General features: G+C 38.5%; 1 protein-coding gene across 1 annotated transcript in view; it reads left to right on the top strand.

The window, feature by feature from the left end:
- Positions 1–23,517, top strand: part of LeuRS (Leucyl-tRNA synthetase) — a 248,471-nt gene that overhangs the window by 91,933 nt on the left and 133,021 nt on the right. Inside the window, exon 10 of the mRNA XM_090379080.1 lies at positions 9,369–9,456. Within this exon, the coding sequence (XP_090235206.1) occupies positions 9,369–9,456 (88 nt within the window). The remainder of the gene's footprint in view (positions 1–9,368; positions 9,457–23,517) is intronic.

The raw sequence follows: 23,517 nt of genomic DNA, 5'->3' as shown, positions 1-23,517 counted from the left end.
AACTAGAGGTGAGTCAGGAAATAAAGAGAATCTGAGCACTTTATATGCCACAGTAAATATTGTAGCATATGATTTACAATTTCATATTTCTTGATCGATATCACCTGTGAAAAAAGCCTAATTTAAAAACATAATTAAAGGCATAGTGAAGAGTCTTCTAATATTGTCATTGGGCATGTTTGAACAAGTAATAAGGAACTGATAAAAAGGACATTTTTCTCCATTACTTGAAGAAAATGGAGAAAACTGCTTTATCTTAGAAAATTTAATTGAACATTAATAAAGCAAATCCTACATTCAGTTTTATTAGGCGTACCTTCCTCGGTGATTAACAGCAAGATTATTTAATAATTTGCTAAATTTTCAGAGGCTTGCAGATTTACAAACAAATTGGGAATATGCTGGCCAGCTTTCATGTATAATTGAGGTTTACTGACATCCCCAAGCCAAACCCAGCCTGGCCTGTAACTGCCGAAAATACATACATATGCAGGTAGTCCTATGCCACTTTCTGTGGATAATATTTTAGATTTGATAGATAATTTTTCTTATAGAAGGGGCTCGGAAAGAACAATCTACTGCCTCCACCAGCAGAAGACTTCATATCAGATCTAGAAACCTCCACTCTTTCTCATTTTTTCCCTCACATGCCTAAACTATAAGTTTGCTTTTTTAATGATATGCTAGTCATATGGAACCATAGTAAAGATGACAGGGAATTTTGTATCTTTTCTTAACATCATTAATGACAATATTTCTTTCATCTTGGAGGTGGAGGACAGTCATTCCCTTTCCTTTCTAGATGTCCATCATCAGCTTTATTTTTTACCAAGTATACTAGGTAGAAATTGAAATAAGATACCAAAGTTGTAACGTACTCTTGAGACAAGAATATTATTTGAGTTGTTTTTGAAAATAAATACAGTGGTACCTCGGTATACATCCTTAATCCGTTCCAGATCCTTGGACTTATACCAAACAGGATGTATACCAAACAAATTTTTCCCGTAAGAAATAAAGGGAAAATGATTAATCCGTTCCCATGGGAAAAAATCCTATTGTTATTGGCATATTATACAATGTCCTTGATCTTTGTTTGGTAATCGATTTCACACCCTTAGCAGAGTCTTTGTTTTTCACAATCGTAGATATCGCCGTTCTCAGCAAACGGTATGCAGCAGCCGAGTCCCGGATACGCATGCCACCTTCATACTTATCAACAATCTCTTTTTTCACCTCCATGGTGATCCTAACCATTTTCTTCGTTACTTGGCTCTTCTCATTAACTTTCTTAGAATTCATAGTTAATGAATTTACAAAAAATTTACGCAAAAAAACACAAAATCACGTGAAAATTCACAGAGAGTTATAGTACAGGTTGTTCACTGAATGGTAGAAACTGTCGTACTGAAGCTCGTGGGCAGTTGTGGCAGAGATGCCAGATCTTATCCCCTCTCCAAAAACCAAATTCAGTCGATCAAGGACATAAGCGCACACTGTGCACGCATATGTCCTCAGTCGGTTTTATTTGTAAAAATCCGAGTGAGGACGGGCGCGTGTACTTTGCTAGCATCCATCCTTGGTCGGCTTTTATTTGGTTTTTGGAGAGGGGGATAAGATCTGGCATCTGAGTCGTGGCTTTGTCTTGAGAGAGGTAAACAAGGGTAGCGTGCGGTGTCGTGGCTCATTTTGACGCACTCGAGTCGTATTCCAAACAAAGGTCGTATACCAAACAAAATTTTTCGCATTCAAACAGGACGTATATCAAGTTGGACTTATACCAAAGCGGACGTATACCGAGGTACCACTGTATTCAATTACAATATAAGTTTACAAAAGGAATATCAACATGTACCAACTGGTAGCTCTGCTACAGCAAAGCAAAGATGAAGCATACTATGAAAATAATTAGGAGATTACCACACAATCTATTCATTTATTGTATAGTAGTAGTGTCTATCAGTCTGACTATTGATACTATCCACTGACACCAGCATTCTCCCTTACAGATCCACCAACCATTCAATAGTGTAAAAGTAGGTATCAATAAGAGCCTGACCTTAAAGACCTTAAACGACTCACAAGAATTTGATACAGCATTGCAAAATATCCAACTTGTAGCACCAAATAACGAATCCAGTCAGAACATCAGGAAGACAGAATTCCCTGCACTCACATATGAAAGGAGGCAAGCATCAACATATGAACTATCACCTTTCCTTATCATCCTGTCATAGACGTGGTATTCAGGCACAAAGTTAGTCTGCTATGTGGGGACAGAGATTGAGTTGGCAACACTGGTCAGTTGCATGAATTTGGTCTTCAAATGTTGTCTTCAAATGTCTTGAATTTTGTGTCTTCAAAGTGGTTCAAATCTTTTTGGATTGAAATTGTACCCATCAAATTCTCTAGGTGTTGATGGTTTATTTTTGCCCAACTTCTAAGGCATTTCGAAAATATGAGTAATTTTAATTTCGGGCCGTGCATTGTTGCTTTCAACAGAACACAGCGCTGAAATGCCATAAAGATTTGGCTGTTGTTAACATTGCAATTTTCTGTTGTGGATCACCTTGATATTATTGCTTATTTAAAACTTGAGTAGTGCAGTGAACTATTCTTGAATAGCGCTAGTGATTCATGTTATTATTTAGATGATTGGTTCACAACTAGTTTTTTTGCCTAGCTGTAAATTTTGTGTCCTGTAATTATGTAGCATGGAGGCAGCCATTGCTGCTCCCTCATTGTGGTAAACAAAGGCCTTTGTTTGCCGTCATTGATCACGTGATCACCAGGACTGTCTCTGATTGGTGGCTCCAGACTTGATGTTGTAAGCCACTTTATTACTAACTCTAGTCTCAAATAACAAATGGATACAATATTGTTGTGATCTGACTGATGACATCATAAATATTATTAATTGATTACATAATTATTGCATAATTTCATTAATGTTATATAATTGGATTGAGCTGTATTATTGTCTGTTGAGGTGTGCATTATGGGTAAGTCTCTTCTTGAACCATTAAACTTGACACATCCGGGCACTGTATGCTGATATCATAACCAGCAGCGCCCCCTACTGATTCCATCCAACTTCACAAAAATCAGGAGCTTGCAGAGTTTCCTGAAATTGTCAGAAGAATTGAACCTTTCAGGAGACTCTTCCCTGGGATTTAGAACTTGCATCCCAAAACTGATTATATGCTATGAGCTCACGTGATGCTACAACTTCGAATTTTTCATCCCATTTGGGCAATCCGCATTCTACAATGAGTTCCCATGATGGTGTGAACTCTTCATCCGAAGAGCCATATGACCCAGAGCTCCTTCTCTCTCCCAAATCTGGAGGTAAACCTAGTAGGAGGTCCAGGGTTAAGCCTCTTCTATCCTCTCCTAATACCCCGCCTGGCAATGGAACCAGCTGATCCTCTGCTCCTCAACCTGATGTGAGCACCTCTTCTGAACTGGACTTCAGCATGTTCACTCCTGTTGCAGCCTCCTTCTTGGAGTCCCTTGCTAATGCTCTAGTGGCACTGATCACTGCCTCCCAACCATTGCAACTTACACCTGCTTGGCTATCCAAGCCAGCCTCTCCTTCCAAATTGACCCACTTGGCCTCCCCAGCACTATATGAGCCCTCTGAAAGAATTACTCCTCTGGACGGATGCACACAAGTATCCCAAGATGTCATGGCCTCTCTTGCCCTGGTCCCCCCCCCCCAATCAGTTGCCTCTCTTCTCCTACGCCAGTTTATAGAACAATAGATTTTGCTGTAGATGAGTAAATCTCAACTTTTTTTCTCTCTCTTTTCTTTTTTCTTTTTTTAATACACCACAGGAACCTCTCTCTCTCTCTCTCTCTCTCTCTCTCTCTCTCTCTCTCTCTCTCTCTCTCTCTCTCTCTCTCTCTCTCTCTCTCTCTCTCTCGTGGTCCCCCAGAGGAATCTGGCCCACCTTTTGGCAACATCAGGTGAGTCAGAGTCTCGAACTGAGACATCACGAGCACTATTGGGACTGGCCCACCTTCCCGTGGTCTGAACGAGTACTCAGAATCATCTGTCCAGGTGACTGATGCTTCTGGATAGCTAAATGGCCAGAACAGAATATGCACAAACCTCCATCACACACATACCTGGCCCATTTGTAGTGATACTGTTCTTCACAGAGATACGAGGCAGAGATGAACTGACGTTCAAGGAGCCGCCCTTTACAAAAACAGATGTCCACACATGCTATGTGGGGACAGAAGAATTAGAACGACTCCTCAGAAATTCCACCCTCACCCATCCTTGGAAGCAAAAAATTTTCTACACTGAACAATGTGCAAAGTCAATATTAGTCACTCTTAACAGTAAGCAGTTCTCCAGGATGAAAGAGCAAGATAATCACACCAGGTTGGAGAACTTGGGAAAAAGATGATTTACAGCATTTGTGAAAATCACTGGTTTATCCTATATGACTCCGCTACATGGACCAGGCAAACTACAAAGAATCTTTTATTATACAGTCTCCCCACAAAGGAAGATCAGCAGAAATGGGGAGTCATTCCCCCATTCTTTCTTTCAGGAACTCCCTTCACAGCTTCTCCCCCTCAGTAGTTAGCACCTCTCCCTCTAGCAACATACCACAGTATGCCACTATTTCAGCAGGCTACTGCGGTATCCATTTTCAGCTATATGATATCCCAACATACACAGCCAAGTCAGCAGACTACCAGTGCACAGACTATTAGCATTAGCATTAGTAGAGGCATTTGATGCAAGAAAGCAAGCTTATGCAGCATCAGCCAAAAAAAAAAAAAAAAAAAACCCACTTCCACTTCACCCCTCTGTTCGTTCAAAATACCTGTCCAGCTGAGCCTTAAACTTATTTAGGCTATCAACCTCCACCACAAGGGATGGCAGTCTGTTCCACCAACCAACCACCCTCTGGCTAAAGGCAAATTTCCGCACGTCTATCCTACATCTGTCTTTCCTCAATTTGAATTTATGCCCCCTCAGGTGATTTTTCTGAGCTAGAGGAAGAATCCCATCAGCATTGAGCATGCTTAAACCATTCAAGGCTTTATACACCTCTATCAGATCACCTCGCTGGTGCCTAGTCTCCAGACACTGTAAATTGCAAAACTTAAGCCTTTCTTCGTAAGAGCACCCCTTTGTTCCATTCACTAATCTTGTTGCCCTTCTCTGTACTCGTTCCAGCAGCTCTACATCCTTCTTGAAATGAGGCCTCCAGACCTGTATACAGTACTCTAGGTGTGGCCTGACCATTGCCTTATACAATGGAATAATCACCTCCTTATCCCTGCTGGAAAAATTCCTGTATATCATTGACAATACTCCATGAGCTACTCTTGCAGCCCGTCTGCACTGCTCAGAGAACTTCATATCTGCCTGCACAATCACCCCCAAGTCCCTTTCATTCTCTACCACTGTCAGTGTAGTACCACAGAGTTGATACGTTGCTCTGGGGTTGCTGTTTCCCATGTGTAGTACTTTACATTTGTCAATGTTAAACTTCATTTGCCACCTCTCAGCCCATCTGCTCAACCTTTCCAGATCCTGTTGCAGCAGCATAGTGTCAGTAGTGTCCTTGACAACCCTGCCAACCTTTGTATCATCTGCAAACTTGGACATTAAGCTTGATATACCATCATCAATATCATTTATAAATACAGAAAACAACAATGGACCCAACACTGAGCCCTGAGGGACTCCACTAATAACATTAGTCCACGATGAGCAGTGTCCATTGATTACCACTCTCTGTCTTCTCCCCCTCAACCACCCCTTTATCCATAGCAGCAATTTGCCTCCAATGTCACACTGCTCCAATTTGTGTAGCAGTCTTCCATGTGCAACAGTATCAAAAGCCTTTCTAAGATCCAAGTATATAATATCAAAGTTATTCCCTGCATCCAGTTCTTTTGTGACTGCATCATAGTATCCAATCAAGTTGGTCAGGCAAGACTTCCCCTTAACAAAACCATGCTGTGTCTGAGCTATAACTGAAGTCTTGTCTAAATGATCCTGCAGTGCTTCTTTAACCAGTGCCTCCATTAATTTTCCTGGAACAGAAGTTAAGCTCACAGGTCTATAATTACTTGTGTCATCCTTTGATCCTCCTTTGTGAATTGGAGTCACATTTGCACATTTCCAGTCCATGGGTACCTCCCCTGAGTCCAAGGAAGCTCTCATAATTATGGCTAAGGGTTTGCTTACTTCCTTTGCTGCCTCCTTTAATATAACTGGATAGATCCCATCCACCCCGGGTGCCTTTCTTGTGTTTATCTTCAACAGTTTCTCCTCCACTTTACTCACAGTTATTTCAAGATTCTGTAGCTTACTGCTAGAGTTGAATACACCTCTGGCATTCCCCTTGCTGAATAACTCCTCATGTGTGAATGTCGATGCAAAATATTCATTTAGTTTGTTAGCTACCTGAGCAGGATCATCAACAGTTGACCCATCAATATCAAGTGGACCAATCTGATTCATCCCCTTCCTTCTAGAGTTTACATAAGTAAAGAACTCTTTGCTGTTTTTCTTTGCATCCCTTGCCAAGGATTTCTCGTAATCTGCCTTCGCCTGCCTAACCTCCTTTGTAACTTGGTTGCATATCAACTTGTATCTATCATAGGCTTCTGTGTCATGTGTTAATTTGTAAGTATCCCATGCATTTTTCTTCTCTGCCATATGCCTCATTAGTTCATCTGACATCCATTTTGGCCTAAACCTTGAACAATATTTCTTAGTTGGTATGTAAAGCCTAGTAGCTTCCAAGATAAGTTCTTTGAATGCTTCCCATTTTGAATTTGCTGTTGGTAACATCATCAGTTGGTCCCACTGTATAGAATTTAAATACTGTCTCAGTCCATTGTAGTCACCTTTACGGAAGCAATAACCCTTCCCTTTACCCCTAATGGTAGTTACCTCTTTCAGTAACTCCTAGTGGTTCATTTATCTGCAGATTCTTAATGCATGAAGAATCACTGCTGATAATCAAATCAAGAGTATTACTCCCTCTAGTTGCCTCCCGAACATGCTGATGTAGAAAACAATCATCCAATAAATCCACAAAAGCCCTGCTAGTGTGTGAGTAACCAGCCCCCAAATTCCAGTCAATATCTGGGAAATTAAAATCTCCCATTATAAGACTCTCTGATTTACTGGCCCACTCTATTTCCCTGTACAGTTCCTTATTATACTCATCAGAGTCATTAGGCCTATAGCACACTCCTACTCTCAATTTTGATCTCCCAATGCTTATGTCACACCAAACTGACTCAACACTGCACTGTCCAGCGATTGTGACTGGCTTCACTTCCTTGGTTTTTATGTGTTTCTTAACTAATAGCATAACCCCTCCCCCCTTCCTATCCTGTCTATCCTTTCTGTAGACGTTGTACTCCCCAAATTGCAGTTCTTCATCCCTTATATCTGTGTGACTCCACGTCTCTGATATCCCAACAATATCTGCCTTTGATGTTTTGAGCAATACCTCAAATTCATCAAATTTATTTACTAAACTCCTAGCATTGGTGTACACGCAAGTATACCTGCACCTGTTTCTATTCTTAGCTACCCTAACACAACCCATGTGTTTACTTGTACCGCAACGGCTCCCAGCAGTCTCTGAAATACCATGCATCTTGTTTTTCAGGCTTCTGCTCATTCTAATAGAAGCATTGCAAGAATCTCTTTCACCTCTGCCAGTGGCTACTGTCAATCTATTGGTCTTTGTCTCCCCCCAAGCTAGCAGTTTTCCGACCCACCTAACGCTGCCTCGATAGCATCAGCAAATATTCTTGCACCCTTTCTATTTAAGTGTATCCCATCCCTGTAGAAGCAATCTCTCCTGTTAACAAGTACAGTCCAGGCTGAAAAAAATTCTACCCCTTGAGCCTTGCACAATCTTTCCAGGGCCGAATTGATCGACAATATAATAGAATCCTCTTTCAATAGCTTAGGTATCAATAACAGAAGTGCCACAAATTTTAAATTTGATTGCTTCTCTGTTTATTTCTACTTACCAGTAGAAATAAAACTTTTCAGTTTTATTTTTAGTTTATAAGGTTTCTGGCATTATTTTATTTGACATATAGGTTATTAAAACACACATTATCACTTAAGTTTCCAGGCATCATGACAGGTGCATGTAAGAAATTTATTTATATAATTTCTTTGTTTTGTAGGTCTGCAATTCCCACACTTAATATATCTGAAATGTGGGCACCTTCATTTGCTAAACAATTGTTAATCACTGAAGGTGTACAGTCATTCTAATACACATTATTTACCTTTAATGTGAATCTGAATTTCCCAAAATAAACCAGTTCAGCTAACATAGATAAATTTCCTTTTTTATCAGTTTTATTTTGTAATTGTGTTTTTTTTTTTCCCCGTTACTAATCTCTGTTCCTCGCATAATGCTTTTCAGAAAACACATATCTTGTTTAATAATATGACAGCATTCCAAGGAGAATGCTCAATAGCAAGAGAGTCCAACAAATTGTTTTTATGAATTAGGCATAAAAGGAAAGAGAGAACTCCCAAGGTTATTTGTTTCTTGTACACAAGTGGTACAAGAAACAAATAACAAATACTTACCACTTGAGAAAGTATGGAGAATGATGGTTATGGTATGTTTTGTTAATACATATTATGTTAAATTTATCATAGAGATTTAGAATTTAATATGAATGCTTATTTATAATACTTCTTAAATCTTGTACACATTTACTATAAATAAACTATTACATTTCATAAAGGATATCATTTAAACAAAATAAACACTTGTTTAAAGCCTATGTTGAGAGTGACCAGTTTTTCTAAATTTGGTGTACTGTGAAAGATTTATGAAGATTTTTTGGAGTCACTCAAATAACTTGAACACTTTAGCTACTTTGTTAAAGTTTTGGCTTTCTGCTATAAACAAACATGATAGTATTTCCACATCTATTTATTTTACATCATTAATTATGTTAATATGACATTGTTTAGTGCAATTTTATCATTGCTACATAGCTGACTTCTAAGACAAACTGAAGTTTATACATTAAGCATCATTATTATAACATCTCATATTGTGAAATCCTTCACAGTGAGTGTTCTTCCTCGTATATTTAAAATTAGTAACACTCCCCTATTACAGAAGTCTGTTATTACTTATTCTCAATTTGAGTAGCACCACCTGGACGGCACTGTTTCAAAGGTATTCATTTTAATATGAAATTATTAAATTTTTGGATAGTATTTATTATTGTCGATAAATACATAAATCACAACATTTTAGAATTTTTGAATGTACAATGTGCTACATTATTTATATAATGTTATCATCTGGTTATTTTGCTTTTTATTTTACCAGGACATATTGGGAATGGCTTTAAAATCTCCATTGACATCCTATGGTATTATATATGTTCTTCCTATGCTGACCATCAAAGAAGACAAAGGTAAACTTAAGAATATGAACAGTTTAACAAGCAGAAATTGAAATTTTTGGTAAGCAATGCATTATTAAAGCTTGCATTTTAGGAGCCACTAAAAAAATATTTAATATTATTAATAAATGACAGCAATAAAAGTAAGCAAAGTTTATGTAGCATATGCTTTCAAAAAAATAATAAAATGAAATGTATCCCAAGTTTTATATATCCAATGCCGCCTTAAATCTGTATAAGCCACCTATCTCTGCAAGGGTAGTTTTTCTTTGATTAAAGGTAATCCAGTCTATGGTTAAATTTCCTTAATTTGAATCTCTGTCCCCTTGCTTGCATCAACCAAGAGAGAGAAAACATGCCTTCATCTTTAAGTTTGTTCAACCCTTTTATGGCCTTAAACTTATCACTCAAATATCAACACAAATGCCTAGTTTTTAAACTTTGCAGCTTAAAGAACTGCACACTGTCCTCCTATGAATATCTCTTTGCATCTCAAGCAAGTTGCTGAAATGTGGTCTCTATACCTATATACAGTGTTTCAAGATATAGCCTAATCATTGATTTGTAATTATCTGTGTGTGTGTGTGTGTGTGTGTGTGTGTGTGTGTGTGTGTGTGTGTGTGTGTGTGTGTGTGTGTGTGTGTGTGTGTGTGTGTGTGTGTGTGACAGAATTTCTGTTTTATCATTGCTACATAGCTGACTTTTAAGACAAACTGAAGTTTATACATTAAGCATCATTATTATAACATCTCATATTGTGAAATCCTTCACAATGAGTGTTCTTCCTCATACAGTACCCCTTGCACTGCTTTGCAACCTTGCTATTTTTTGAGAGAACTGTATATTGGACTGTGCTACTAACACTGAAGGTCATTTTCACCTTTAATTGTGTTTAGTGTGCTGCCCCACCCACTCCTTCAGTTGCTTAATTGCTATTTTTAAATCATTTGTATAATTCAATGTCTTGTTGGAAGAAAAATTTCTCAATTCTTATTATTAACAATCCAATCAACCTTAATATTGTTAGCAAATATTGACAAGAAACTTGACACCATTATCAATATCATTAATTAAAATTAAAAACAAATCCCTAGCACAGGTCCTAAGGGACCCCACTCATAACACTGGTCCATTTGGAGCACTGCCTGCTTAAGAGTATAACCACTTTATCTTCTACCAGTTGGCTATCTCTTTATCCACTGGAGCAGCATTCTACCCCAAATTGCATACACATCTAGAGCTTATGCACAAGTATGTTAAAAGACATTCTAAAATCTAATTAAATTGTATGAAAGGTATTTCCTGCATCCAGTTCCTTTGTGACTGTCTTATAATATCTTACTAGACAAGATGGCGCCTCCGTAGCCAGGTGGGAAGGAGCAGCAGTGCGTAATACACGCTTCTTGATTAGACTGGGGTTCGATCCTGTCACCACCAAATACGAAGGATGCGGAAAGGTCAGGGAATGACCACCGCATATTCCTGGAGCAATATGGCCTTAGTTGCTAATGCTCCTTAAAAAAAAAAAAAAAAAAACTAGACAAGATCTTCCCATAGTAAATATTGTTATGACCGTTATAATTTGCTACTATCGAAATGACCTTGCAGTGTAACCTTAATCATAGACTATAATTTTTGCAGCCATGAAAGTCAGACTTGCAGGTCTGTAGTTACCCTTAGAATCCCCATTTGTGTATGGAAGAGAGAGGTTTGCACATTTCCATTCTAATGGAACTTCACTTGAGTCTAAGAATTCCTTTGTTATTATAGATAAGAGTTTAGTGATCACTATTTTTCCTGAACTTCTTTGCAAAATCCTTTTCATGATCTGCTTTAGCTTGTCTTGCTCCCTTAGTAACCTGAATAAATACTTTATACATTCTATATTGAACAGGATCTTTTGATATTTTTAAGATATCCCAAACAATCTTTTGGGTTACCAGATTCAGAATTTATTTGTTTACCTACTTTGTCTTCCATCATATCTTTTTAAAAGTAAGAAACTGTGAGGCATCTAGAATTATTTTCTGAAACATTTTCCATTTAGCATGTGTGTATATATATATCACTTCTGAACTTATACTGCTCGCACTAAATTGAACTCAGATTGATGTCTAAGGCCAATATAATTCCCTTTAAGCAAATGAAAACCTCTAAACTTTATAACTGTCCTCTGTGATAGTGTGTAAATGAGTGGTAAGGTTTGCCACTTGTTTGGAGATGGCTGGGTTTTTTAATCCTATTGGTGACTAAAAGAAATCCTGTTGGTGGCTAGAAGTCACCAATAGGCAAAGGTGGTAGGGTTCCCCCCATGAGTTATTCTGGATTTCAGCCCACCTACACACTCAAATCAACACCAATACACACACTTGTATAGACATACCACACCCACGTTAGGGCAAAAAAAATGGATGTCGAAACCAAGGAGGTGCATGATGATTCAGTCTTGGAACTCTTTGCAAAGGAAGAAATGGACACAGGACAACATCCATACTTCTCCAAAAAAGATAAATCCAAGACTGGCAAGTAAGCCCTCAGCACCTCGGAAGCCCCATGATGGACCCACCAAGCCAAAATAATGGCTAAATTCCTACAGTGGAATTGCTGTGGATTCCAGCAAAATACTGATAACATAAAGGCACTCCTGCAAAAGCACAAGCCAGCCTCCTTTTGTGTACAGGAGACTTATTTAAAGGCAAATGATAACCCCACCATGTGAAACATTACCATCATTCATAAGGATAGAATTGTGGATGTTCATGCTCATGGAGGAGTCTCGCAATCCTCATGAGCAACCAGATCCCTTTTCAGTCTTTGCAACTTAGAACTAGCATAGAGGCTGTAGCAATCTGCTTTACAGTGGGGTTCTTATTAACTGTCTACTCTGTTTATTTGCCACTTACAGTTGACATTCCCCAGAAAGATATTGGTGATCTCTTCATGCAGTTACCTTCCACTTTCTTATTTCTTGGGGATTTTAATGGATATAACACTCTGTGAGGTAGTGCTGACATCAGTGAAAGGGGTACGAGTCATAGAGCATATGCTCACTGGCAGTGGCCTCTCCCTTATAAATGTGGGAACAAGTACCTTCCACATGCCTACCCATACTTTCTTTGCCATTGATCTATGCTTCCCTTGTTTCCTTCACTTACTTTGGGAGGTGGAGGAAAACCCATATGGAAGTGATCACTACCCCGTAATAATCACCCTAACTAGTGGTACACCATATCTGCCATTTAGTTCACAAAAGTGGAAGATTGATCAATCTGACTGGAATGCCTTTCAATATCTGGCAAATCTTGAAATCACTACAGGCAGTCAGGATCCCATTACAGAAAACATTGTCTGTGCATCTGCAATTCCACTATTTCCCAAACCTTGGTAGAATTCAGAATGCACAGCAGCAAAAAAGGTACAAAATAAAGCCTGGGGGGGGATATTCCGCCGATATCCCACGACTGAAAATTTAATATCATTTAAACATGCACATGTAAAAGCACATTATATCCGACATCAGAGCCAAAGGAAATCTTGGATCTGTTTTACATCATCTATAACCCAGACTGCTAACTCAAAAGTAGTCTGGGATAAGATCCGGAACATAAAGGGAAAATATCCACTAAGCCCCTCTGTTATCCTCGAGCACAATCTATGTCCAATTGCAGATCAAACTGCAGTTGCAAATACTCTGGAGAAAACATTTGCAAAAATTTCTGCAATAACATCATTCCCCCAGAGTTTTTGGCCCTGAAAGAGAAAAGTGAGACATATTCATTAAACTTCTCTTCAAAAGAACTTGAACCATATAAGGAGCCCTCTACAGGAAGAGTTAAATGCAGCACCCTTTCTCACATGTGCAAGTGTTGTGAGGCCAGATGACATCCATTATGAAATGATAAAACACCTCTTACAATCTAAGGATCATCTTTTAATTTTATTTAATAGAATTTTTCTTAACAAACAATTTCCAGATTCCTGGCAAAAGGCAATCATTCTTGCATTCCCAAAACCAGGAAAGGATCCTAGAAATCCAAGTAACTATCGTTCTATCACTCAGCCAAGCTGTTTGTGCAAGGTCCTGGAGAGAATGGTTAATGCATGCCTTGTGTGGTATTCAGACGCAAATGGTCTGCTTTCCAGGATACAGTGCAGCTTCTGAAGAAACAGATCCACTCTGGATCATTTAATTCAACTTGAAACGTGCATTCGTGATACTTTTATTAAATCAGAGCATCTGGTAGTTGTTTTCTTTGATATTGAAAAAGTGTACGACACAACCTGGCGATTTGGCATATTACAAGACCTCTATAACTTTATTCTTAGGGTAACCTTCCTCTTTTTATTAAAAACTTTCTTTCAAATTGCCAATTTCAAGTCCATTTAGGATCCACACTCTCTCGAGTGTTTTGTCAGGAGGTGAGAGTTCTACAAGGATCTGTTCTAAGTGTCACACTTTTTGCATTCAAAATAAACTATTACCTGCAATAAACAATGCCCTCTACTTTGACGATTTTATTATATTTTGTCATTCATGCAATATGAGGGTCATTGAAAGGCAACTGCAGAAAACCACTGATCATCTTACATCTTGATCATTGGCTAATGGGTTCAGATTTTCATCACAAAAGACTGCTTATGTATGCTTCTGTTACAAATGTAACCTTCATCCTGACCCAGAATTAAGGCTTGGGCAAAACAACGTCCCATTTGTATCAGAAGTCAAATTCTCGGACTTATTTTCAACAAGAAGCTGACATTTCTACAACATATTCATCAGCTTAGAACAAGGTGTGTTAAAGGGCTTAACTTCTTTCAGGCGCTTTCATCAACTTCATGGGATGCAGATTGTTCTACCCTTCTAGTTAGATTGTTCTAGATTGAAGTCAGAATCTTATGTGGGATCTGCTGTTGTCTTCCCTCACAAAACATATCCAATAAGATTCCACAAGAAACTAGGATTTATACTGCAGAGTTGCATGCAGTAGCCCTTGATTGCATTAAAAATAGCGATTACCAAAGGTATATGATATATAGTGTCTCGTCAAGTGTGTTACAGGCTCTATTATCGATGAGATATAACCCTCGTCCGGTCCTGTCTTGGATCCAACAGATGCTTTTTTTTCCTTGTTAAATCAGAATTTGATATTTGCTTCTGCTGAATCCCAAGCCACATTAGGATTCAGGGGAATGAATTAGCTGATGCCGCTGACAAATCAGCCATTTCTATGGATAATCATTGCCTGTCAGTGCCCTATACAGGCTACAAGCAAATAATAATACCTTAAATTATATTCCCAATGGCAAGATTCTTGGCACTGACATGCCACAAATAAGCTACATCATATTAGGCCAGTAATCACGCAGTGGCATCCAGTCTACGCAGGGTCCGAAGAGAGGAAGTTGTTCTTGCTTGGCTCTGCATAGGTCATATCATCTAATGCATTCCTTTTTGCTGAGGGCGGATAACCCACTTATGTGTGAGGTGTGCAACAGTATTTTAACTGTTCGTTATGTTTTTATAGAATGTCCTGTTTTTAGTGAAGCATCACACTTATTTTTTAGGGCTTTTAATAATCTGGCTGAACCATTCACACTCAGTCAGATTATAGGTGACAGACAACATCTGACGTTCTTAACTTTCTACACTCAATTAATTTTTATACAAAGATTTAAGTTTATATATTTTATTGAACTCTATACCTTAGTATATAGCATTTACTTTCATGACATGTTAGTCTATTTATAGGCTATCAAAATATTAGTTTTTGTTTTTAATTTTACTTGCTGCATTATGCCTCAGCTGCCAATGTTCCATTAAACACCAAAACATTTATAGTAACTGTCAGCTAGTCACTTCTTTGAAGATTTTTTAATGATAAATGAATCTTTTATTAGTAATGTCAAGAATATTAATTATACTAGGTGAATGTCCTATCCACAAATCCCGCTCTGTGTATGGATATGTAAAGTTTTCTATCAGAAGACATTTGGATTTACTTGCTCACTGCAGTTGCATATATAGCTGATCATCATGCCAAGTGCATTCATTAGATGTAGTATATTCTTGTTCGGTTTTGTTGCTCCACCTTTTATGTCTCACGGTTTATTCACTGCTATTATGATAGTTTCACAACTAGTGAATTATACTCTTCTTGAATGAGTGTGGCTTTCTGATTGGAAGCATACCTTCTCTCCCTCCTCCATGTTATGCCTGTTTTTCCTGGACATACTGTACTTACCATATTCAATTTCTGTATCCAATATACCAGAGTGACATTGGGTTTCTGATATCCCTATAATGTCAGTATTTATTGATTTCACCTTTACTTAAAATTCATCAGATTTATTAACAGTACTTCTGGCATTAGTATTCACATGCGACAAACACATATTTTTATGTTCATTGTATCCTAAGACTATAATGCATTAGGGCTTATGCCTCAGGCTGCGAGAAAGTTAGACTATGTACAAGTTAGTGCAAATGCATCATATTAGTACACAGTCAATTCTAGATTAGCAAATTATTTGCAAAGGCGGCATCGTTTAAGTCATATCTCTTATTGTGAATACCTTCACGACAAGTTGCCATGACATTGCACTACTTCGAATAAGTAACGCTTCACCTAAAGGAGAAGACTATTGTTACTTATTCTCAGTGGATACCACCACCCAGATGGCACCGTTTCAGGGCTATTTGGCCCTTCTTCGGTGAGTGGGTAGGTACCCAAGTGATGTAATGATGGCAAAACAGTTATGAAATATAACTCCACAATGTGAGAGATGCCTGATAGTGTATAAGATGAATTAAGACTATAATGCATTAGGGCTTATGCCTCAGGCTGCGAGAAATTTAGACAATGTACAAGTTAGTGCAAGTCAACATTTCCATTCTTTTTTGTGAATCCCCACTGTTGACTTGCTAGTCATTATGCAAAAAAATGTTTGCGAACTGCTCGTATTTTATTTTGTTGGGAAAATTGGTACATTCCTGCGTTATGTGCTGTTGAACTTGTGGAAAAATCTAGATTTCAAATTTTATTACTATTGGGTAATGTGCAAGGCCATCCAAAAGATTTAAGTCATCCAAACGTTGAAGTAATGTCCCTACCACCTAAAATCATTACAATGGATTTTAGGAAAAAAAATTGATTCCAAATCTATTGAAGTGATGGAGGCATGGAAGCATTTTTCAATTCTGGATTGTATCAGAATCATAACTTTATTGCTCAGAGGAGTAAAACTGTCAGCATTAAAAACACCTTGGAAAAATGTATGGCCAGAGTCCGTGCATTCAGGAAATATGATCAAACTGGTAGAAAATGGAATCAGTGCAACAGTAGAGCTTTATGTCAGTAGGAGGCGAAGGTTTTGATGATATGACTACTGAAGCCCTCGTGGTTTCAGTAGTAGGTAGATGCCGTCCTGCTCACACCGGATGGAGAAGACCCGAATTCAAATCCGGTCGATGATGTGAGGAATTTTTGTGGGTCTTTTTCATAACATGGCTGAGTTGGTCTGTCTCAGGCAAGGGTAGTAATGGTTTTTTTCTCCTGAAAAGCTCAGGTTTTTCATCTAGCAAAACAAAAAAGCGACCTCAGACCACACACAATTTATAGACAATATACAACAGAGCGACGTGGCCTTAGTCGCTGATGTTCCTAAAAAAAATATGTGATTACTGAAGATGTTTAAGAATTACTGGTAGAAAAAGAGGCTGGCAAAGCGGATTTGGTGGAAATGACATCGGAGGTAAATTAATTCATTTCAGAGGATCATAGTGCCGATGAAAATTCTGAACTTCCAAATTTTAGCCTAAAAAGCATATGGAAAATCCTGTTTTAAACGTAGATCCTTTGACTGAAAGGAACACAAAGTTCAAAAGGGAGCTTCAAAAATGCTTAGTTCCATATGATGAAATTTACAAAGATCTATACGCAAAAGCAAACAAACCCAAATTGCTAATTTGGTTGATCTCCAGAGAGCAGTACACCTTCCAAAATGGCGTCAAGAAGCAGGGGAAAGCAGTGATCGACAGGTTGTCACTCCAACCATTGACTGCATTCCCCCTCTTTGTTTCAGGCGGACGTCATTAACCTAGTATTGTGTCAGTTGTTAAATTGTTTAAAAAAAAATTTCTTTTAGCATATTGTGCATATACAAATAGTAATTTTATTGTTAATTACACGTGTTATGTTCTCGTTAGCTGTGCTAACAAAAGCAGGCTTGGAGGAGACAACCCCTAAGATTTAAAAAAGAAAAACATTTATTTTGACATTTTGTGCATTTTCAAAGAATAATTTCATTGTTACCGCACATGCAATCGTGTAGTGAAGAGTGGATATAATATATGACGAACAGAAGGTTGTGTGAAGGACGTGAACTGAGAAAATAGTTGTAGTTAGAAGGGAAAAAAAAAAAAAAAAAACAATTATAAGAGGGGTCATGTTTTCATTTGTGTTTAGTGAAAAAATGTTAGGTTTTTACATGAATTCTAGAGGGATTCAAGCAAAAACTGATTGTTGGCCACACGTGGTGTTACTTTTTGTTTCTTGTTCTCAAAAAAAATTGCTGTTTTCACATTAGTTTTTCTTCATTTTAGCTGTTGTTAGTTTGTTATTTGGTTCTTAGGAGCATTAGCAACTAAGGCCATATTGCTCCGTGAATATGCGGTGGTCATTCCTGACCTTTCCGCATCCTCTGTAGTTGGTGGTGACGGGCCCAAACCCTGGTCTAATCAAGAAGCGTATGCTACGCACTGCTGCTCCTTCCCACCTGGCTATGGAGGCGCCTCTTCATTTTAGCTCTGAGATGTGTCACATGACATATCCGCCCACTCACCACATTCCGAGGAATGTGGTGAGTGGGCGGAGTTACAAACTGTCACTGAGAAGAAGGGGGGGCCTTCTTCTCGATGCAATTTTGTAAGGGGCTGCTCTCTGGAGTTCTACCACTAATTTTTTAAAGAGAGCAGAAGATACACAAAATCTAGAATGGTGTATTTTTGTTATCTTTTGGAAAACGTAACCCCCATGTTTGTACTGGTTCTTAGTTCCGTATAACTGCACTACACAAGATTTTATAGGAACCTAACTGCCGTGTTACACAAAGGTTACCTGTACTTAATTTGAAGCATTTCTAAACAGTTCATTAATTTCTCATTATTTTATCATACCTCATAGTCTCATTGTTTTACCATGATTCCCTACCCTTAACGACTAATGCAGTGAGACCTAGAATATCAGTTTCAGCTCCCACTGTATTAGTATTATAAGAACTCCAAGCAGGTGATGTATTATTCTTGCTACTTTCAAATTGTTATGCATCTAAACAGGAAAATTTAAAGTAGTGCAAGAGTCTTGGTCCATGCTACTTATCTGCATCTTTCCAGTGACTACTTCCTCCTTCTCTTCAATTAGTGCCGGCCGGGCTAGCCGGGTGGGTAAAGTGCCTACCTGGCAACCCAAAGGTCGCGGGTTCGAATCCCGCCTCGGGCTTGGATCAAAGTACTGCAAAAACCTTGGGAGGTGCATTATGGCCACAGAAGCCGATGCGCCAACAACTACCAAAAAAAAAAAAAAAATCCTCAATTAGTAGTTTCCTTGAGCTGATTCCATTCAAGTAAATTCCACCTTTACTAAACAAATTCCTTCTACCAACCGGGGCAGGCCATGCTGAAAAATTTTCTTGTGCCTTGCAGAGTCTCTTAAACCTAAAGTTAATTGTCGAGATTCTCATCTTGTAAACCAGCGTTTCCCAAACTGGAGTCCACGTTCAGAAGAGATATCAAGTAATATGTGTTTTTACATATATATATATATACTAGTGTTCAAAGAAAGTGCATCACCTAGGAATTTCACATTTCTAACCCTTTTTCACGATGATATGTTACATTAATGACTAGCGTCACAAATAGACACGCTTCTTGATTAGACTGGGGTTCGAGCCCAACACCACCGAATACAGAGGATGCGGAAAGATCAGGGAATGACCACCGCATTTTCCCGGAGCAATGTGGCCTTAGTTGCTAATGCTCCTAAAAACCAAATAACAAACATCACAAATAGAAATATAAACAAAAGATATTTAATAATAGTTGAGGCAAAGCTGAGTAATATTTGACAGATGCTCTCAAAATATTCCAAAATGAGCATTTGCAACCTTATACAACAGTTTTGGTAAACACAACAATTGTGGCTGAAATGTTATCAGAAGCCCTCGGTTTGCTTCAGTTTATCATTTTAAATGGAAAACAAAATGAAAAGTTCACTAGGCGCAAACTAATATTTAGTCGAACTACCTCTGGCCTTGATGACAGTAACCCACCATCGAGGCATTGACAAGATCAATTTCTGAAGATAATCAACTGATAGTTCGTGGTTCCACACACAAATTACGGCTTCCTGAAGTTCACAAAGGGGCTTTGGATTCTTTCTGGCAACTGCAGATTCCACATGATGCCAACAGTTCTGGGCTGTTTCCTAGCCAGCTAAAATTTTTAATGGACCATTCTTCCAAACATTGTTTCACCTGTAACAAATGCAAACACATTACTGTCGAACCTCTAATGCAGAAATGAAGCTAAAGTAACTAGAAGTGCCTACTTACACTTTTCACCCGATGACAAGAAACAGAGTCGTCCTGAAAGATGCAGTTACTTGGCAGGTTGAAATGGTCTCTAATGGTTGGCAGCAATTTGCCTTCCAGTATAGCCAGGTATCCATTGGCATTTTCGGAACTGTTTATAAACTGCAGGCGACCTACTCCGCGATACAAAATGCACCCCCATATCATTTGGCTGGTAGGAAATTCACTGTAGACACCGTACAGTCTGAATGGTATTCTTCACCACATCTACAACGAATCATTTCTCTCCCATCAGAGCCATGCAGGTTGAATTTCTTCTCATCCGAGAAAATAACTGACTTCCACTGCTCGGGGGTCCATTTGATATGCTCCATACACCGAATTAATCGGGCCTTTTTCATTTTTTGTGTGAGGAGGGGCTTCTTCTTAGGACAATAGACTACAAGTCCATTTTTGAAGTGCCGTCTTCTGACTGTTACTGCACTTGCTACCACTCCTGTATGTTCTTCCCATTCTCTTTTCAGCTCAGACAAAGAAGCTTTACAGTTTTTAAGGCATAAGAACTTTAAAACACGGTCCTGTTTTGGCTTAGAGACTCATTTGCATCCAATTCCTTTTTTTCCTATCAGCAGAACCAGTATTCTTGAGTTTGTAAAGAAATCTACTCACTGTCAACTGATTACAAGACACTCTATAAGCAGTATGATGGGAAGAACATCCTTCCTCACGTAAAGCAACAATAGCACTCTTTCTTCGTGGCATCAACTGCACGCAACTCGCCATCCACAAGCAAGAAATGACTGCAACTCTTTCAGAGTGTGCTTATATAGCTGAAAGTAGCAGCTGATGCAATATTATGTCATCACCTACACGTGTCAATTTTATTTTATCTAATGCAATATCCAAGAAATATTGCCATATACTTATGTTATTCAGACGACAATTACAATTTTAAGGAGTCATGCATTTTCTTTGAACACCAGTGTATGTATATATATATACAGGGTGATTCACTACCAGTGCGACAAACTTTCAGGAGGTGTAGGGGGCACAAAGACGAATCGGAATCACATAGCATTGCAGGGTCCAAAATGCCTTCGTCATGCGGTAGAGGACGTTGAACGGGAGGTTGCGTGAACAGCGATCCCGCTGGAAGTCAGCATTTGCAAACCGTTTCTGTTGAAGTAGCAAAAGTCCTCCGGAGTGGATAATCCGCAGGCTCCAATGATTGGATGCGTTGCAGATGGTATGAACTCATTTGGTTTGTTGACGGTATCCTCCATACAGTGGATTGGGAAATACCCAATCGTTGGCCTATCACTACAGTACTCATACTTGGATTGCCTTCTGCAAGACGTAGGATATTCTCCTCATTGTCTGGCGTCCTCGTCGTTCGCTCTCGATTCATGGTACCTCTCGTGAAACAACCAGTCTCACGTAACCTTCTGTGCACGCGTGTGAAAATCGTACGATGAGGAGCATGCCTGTGCGGGAAATGTTCCTGGTACAAGCGCAGAGCGGTGCGCCCATTACAGTCCGCAGCTCCATACGCGAGGTGCATGTCGGCCAGTTCAACATTTGCATACTCGTCCATCCTACTGTCTCGGGAACCGGTTCGCAAATGCTGACTTCCAGCGGGATCGCTGTTCACGCGACCTCCCATTCAACGTTCTCTACCTCATGATGAAGGCATTTCGGACCCTGCAATGCTATATGATTCCAATTCGTCTTTGTGCCCCCTACACCACCTGCAAGTTTGTCGCAATGGTAGTGAATCACCCTGTATATATATATATATATATATATATATCCTATTATTTTTATCAATATTATATATATATATATATAATATTAATAAAAAATAATAGGATCTAACATAGTACTGAATGACTAAGCAAATAGAAAAAGGTATTAAATTATTAAACTGGGTTATGGATTCGGGACACTACTAGTTATAGCAGAAATACCCTGCAACCATAATGAAATATAGACAAAATGTATGTTTTCAGTGTATTGGGTAGGGGTGCTAACCTGTCAAGTGTAATTACCATGGAAAAAATTGAGAAAGCCAGCAATTAAATTAGATTAACATAAAGATAATAATCATAACAACGATGGTACCTAATTGGTTATGCACAGGGTATTATGTTTTGTTATGTCCTGCTTGCTGTTTTGTTAAGTTTTGTCGACATTATTATTTTTATTTCAATTTTTCTTTCATTTTACATTTCCTCAATACCAATACTGACTTAAACACATGAGGCATTTGTCCAGTTATTTGTCCAGGGACCGACTATGGTATGGGTTTAGCAACTCCGGACAACCCAAGCACAACTATGTTCCCCTTCTTCCAATTGCTTTCTACTGTCCTTAATTACTATGACTTGTTTTTCATGTGCGATTAGGCTGGCCGAAAGCAATATCAAGATGTCATTCCTCTACTATCACTCCCTTTTTCTTCTTAAACAAAGTTTAGTGTCTTTTCTATACTACCTTGTTAGTCATTGATTCTCCCTTTGCTGGCACTTTACCTCATCTGTTTAATTGCTTATTTCCCCATTACACGGGTATGGTTCACTTTGAGAATTTCACACCTTCTCCTTCCTCCCTCACTCGGGGTTACTTCAACTGATATAAATATACAGTACAGAGAACTATCGGCTTTCATCTTTGGATCTCCGATTTTGCTCTGTAATCATCATGCAGCTAATTTCACTGATTCCGGTCTAAGCACACAGTAAGTTGACTTTATGCCGTTATCTAAAGTTACTTTGTTTAAATTTCATACTGGATTTTGCCTTCTTTTTTAATTCAAACCTTCATTCATTTTTCCTTTAACAAGGTTTAATTGGCATTATTTTAGCTTTTTAACTCTATTTTATATTTATTTTTATTTATGTTTGAATTTTATTCCTTCCTTTTGGTCTCTGTCGGGTCGGCTATGATGTATACGTTTTGTACATATACATCTTAACAGTAACAGAGACCCTGCCTATTGCCGGTGGCTCCTATGGTTTTGAGTTCCGACCCCTTGAAGAAGTAGTTAAAGCCCTAGGACCCACTCCTTTAGGTACCATCGTTGTTATCATTATTATTTTTATGTTAATCTAATTTAATTTCAGGTTATCTGCTTTTACCCTGCAGGCTTTCTCAATTTTTTCCATGGTAATTACACTTGACAGGTTAGCACCCCTACCCAATACACTTAAAATATATATTTGTCTATTGGTATGGGTTAAGTATAGTCTAAAGAACTATCTATTAAATCCATAGTAAAATTGCAAGAAAGTACCTGTAAATAAAATACCGGCTAAGGTAAAGAAAGCCAACATGAGAACCACAGGAAACTTTTAGCAGTCAAAAGCATTTCCCGATACCGCAGCTTCTCCCTGCATTCTCAGTAAACAGATGGCGCATGTCATCAGTAGTGGCAGTAGAAGTCAATAATAACAATGTATTGATTAGTTTTTTCTTATTATTAAAAAC

This window comes from Mastigoproctus giganteus, chromosome 8 (genome assembly GCF_048544385.1).
Source record: "Mastigoproctus giganteus isolate SK-2022 chromosome 8, ASM4854438v1, whole genome shotgun sequence".
NCBI lineage: Eukaryota > Metazoa > Arthropoda > Arachnida > Uropygi > Thelyphonidae > Mastigoproctus > Mastigoproctus giganteus.
This window is presented reverse-complemented; position numbering and strand designations above follow the sequence as displayed.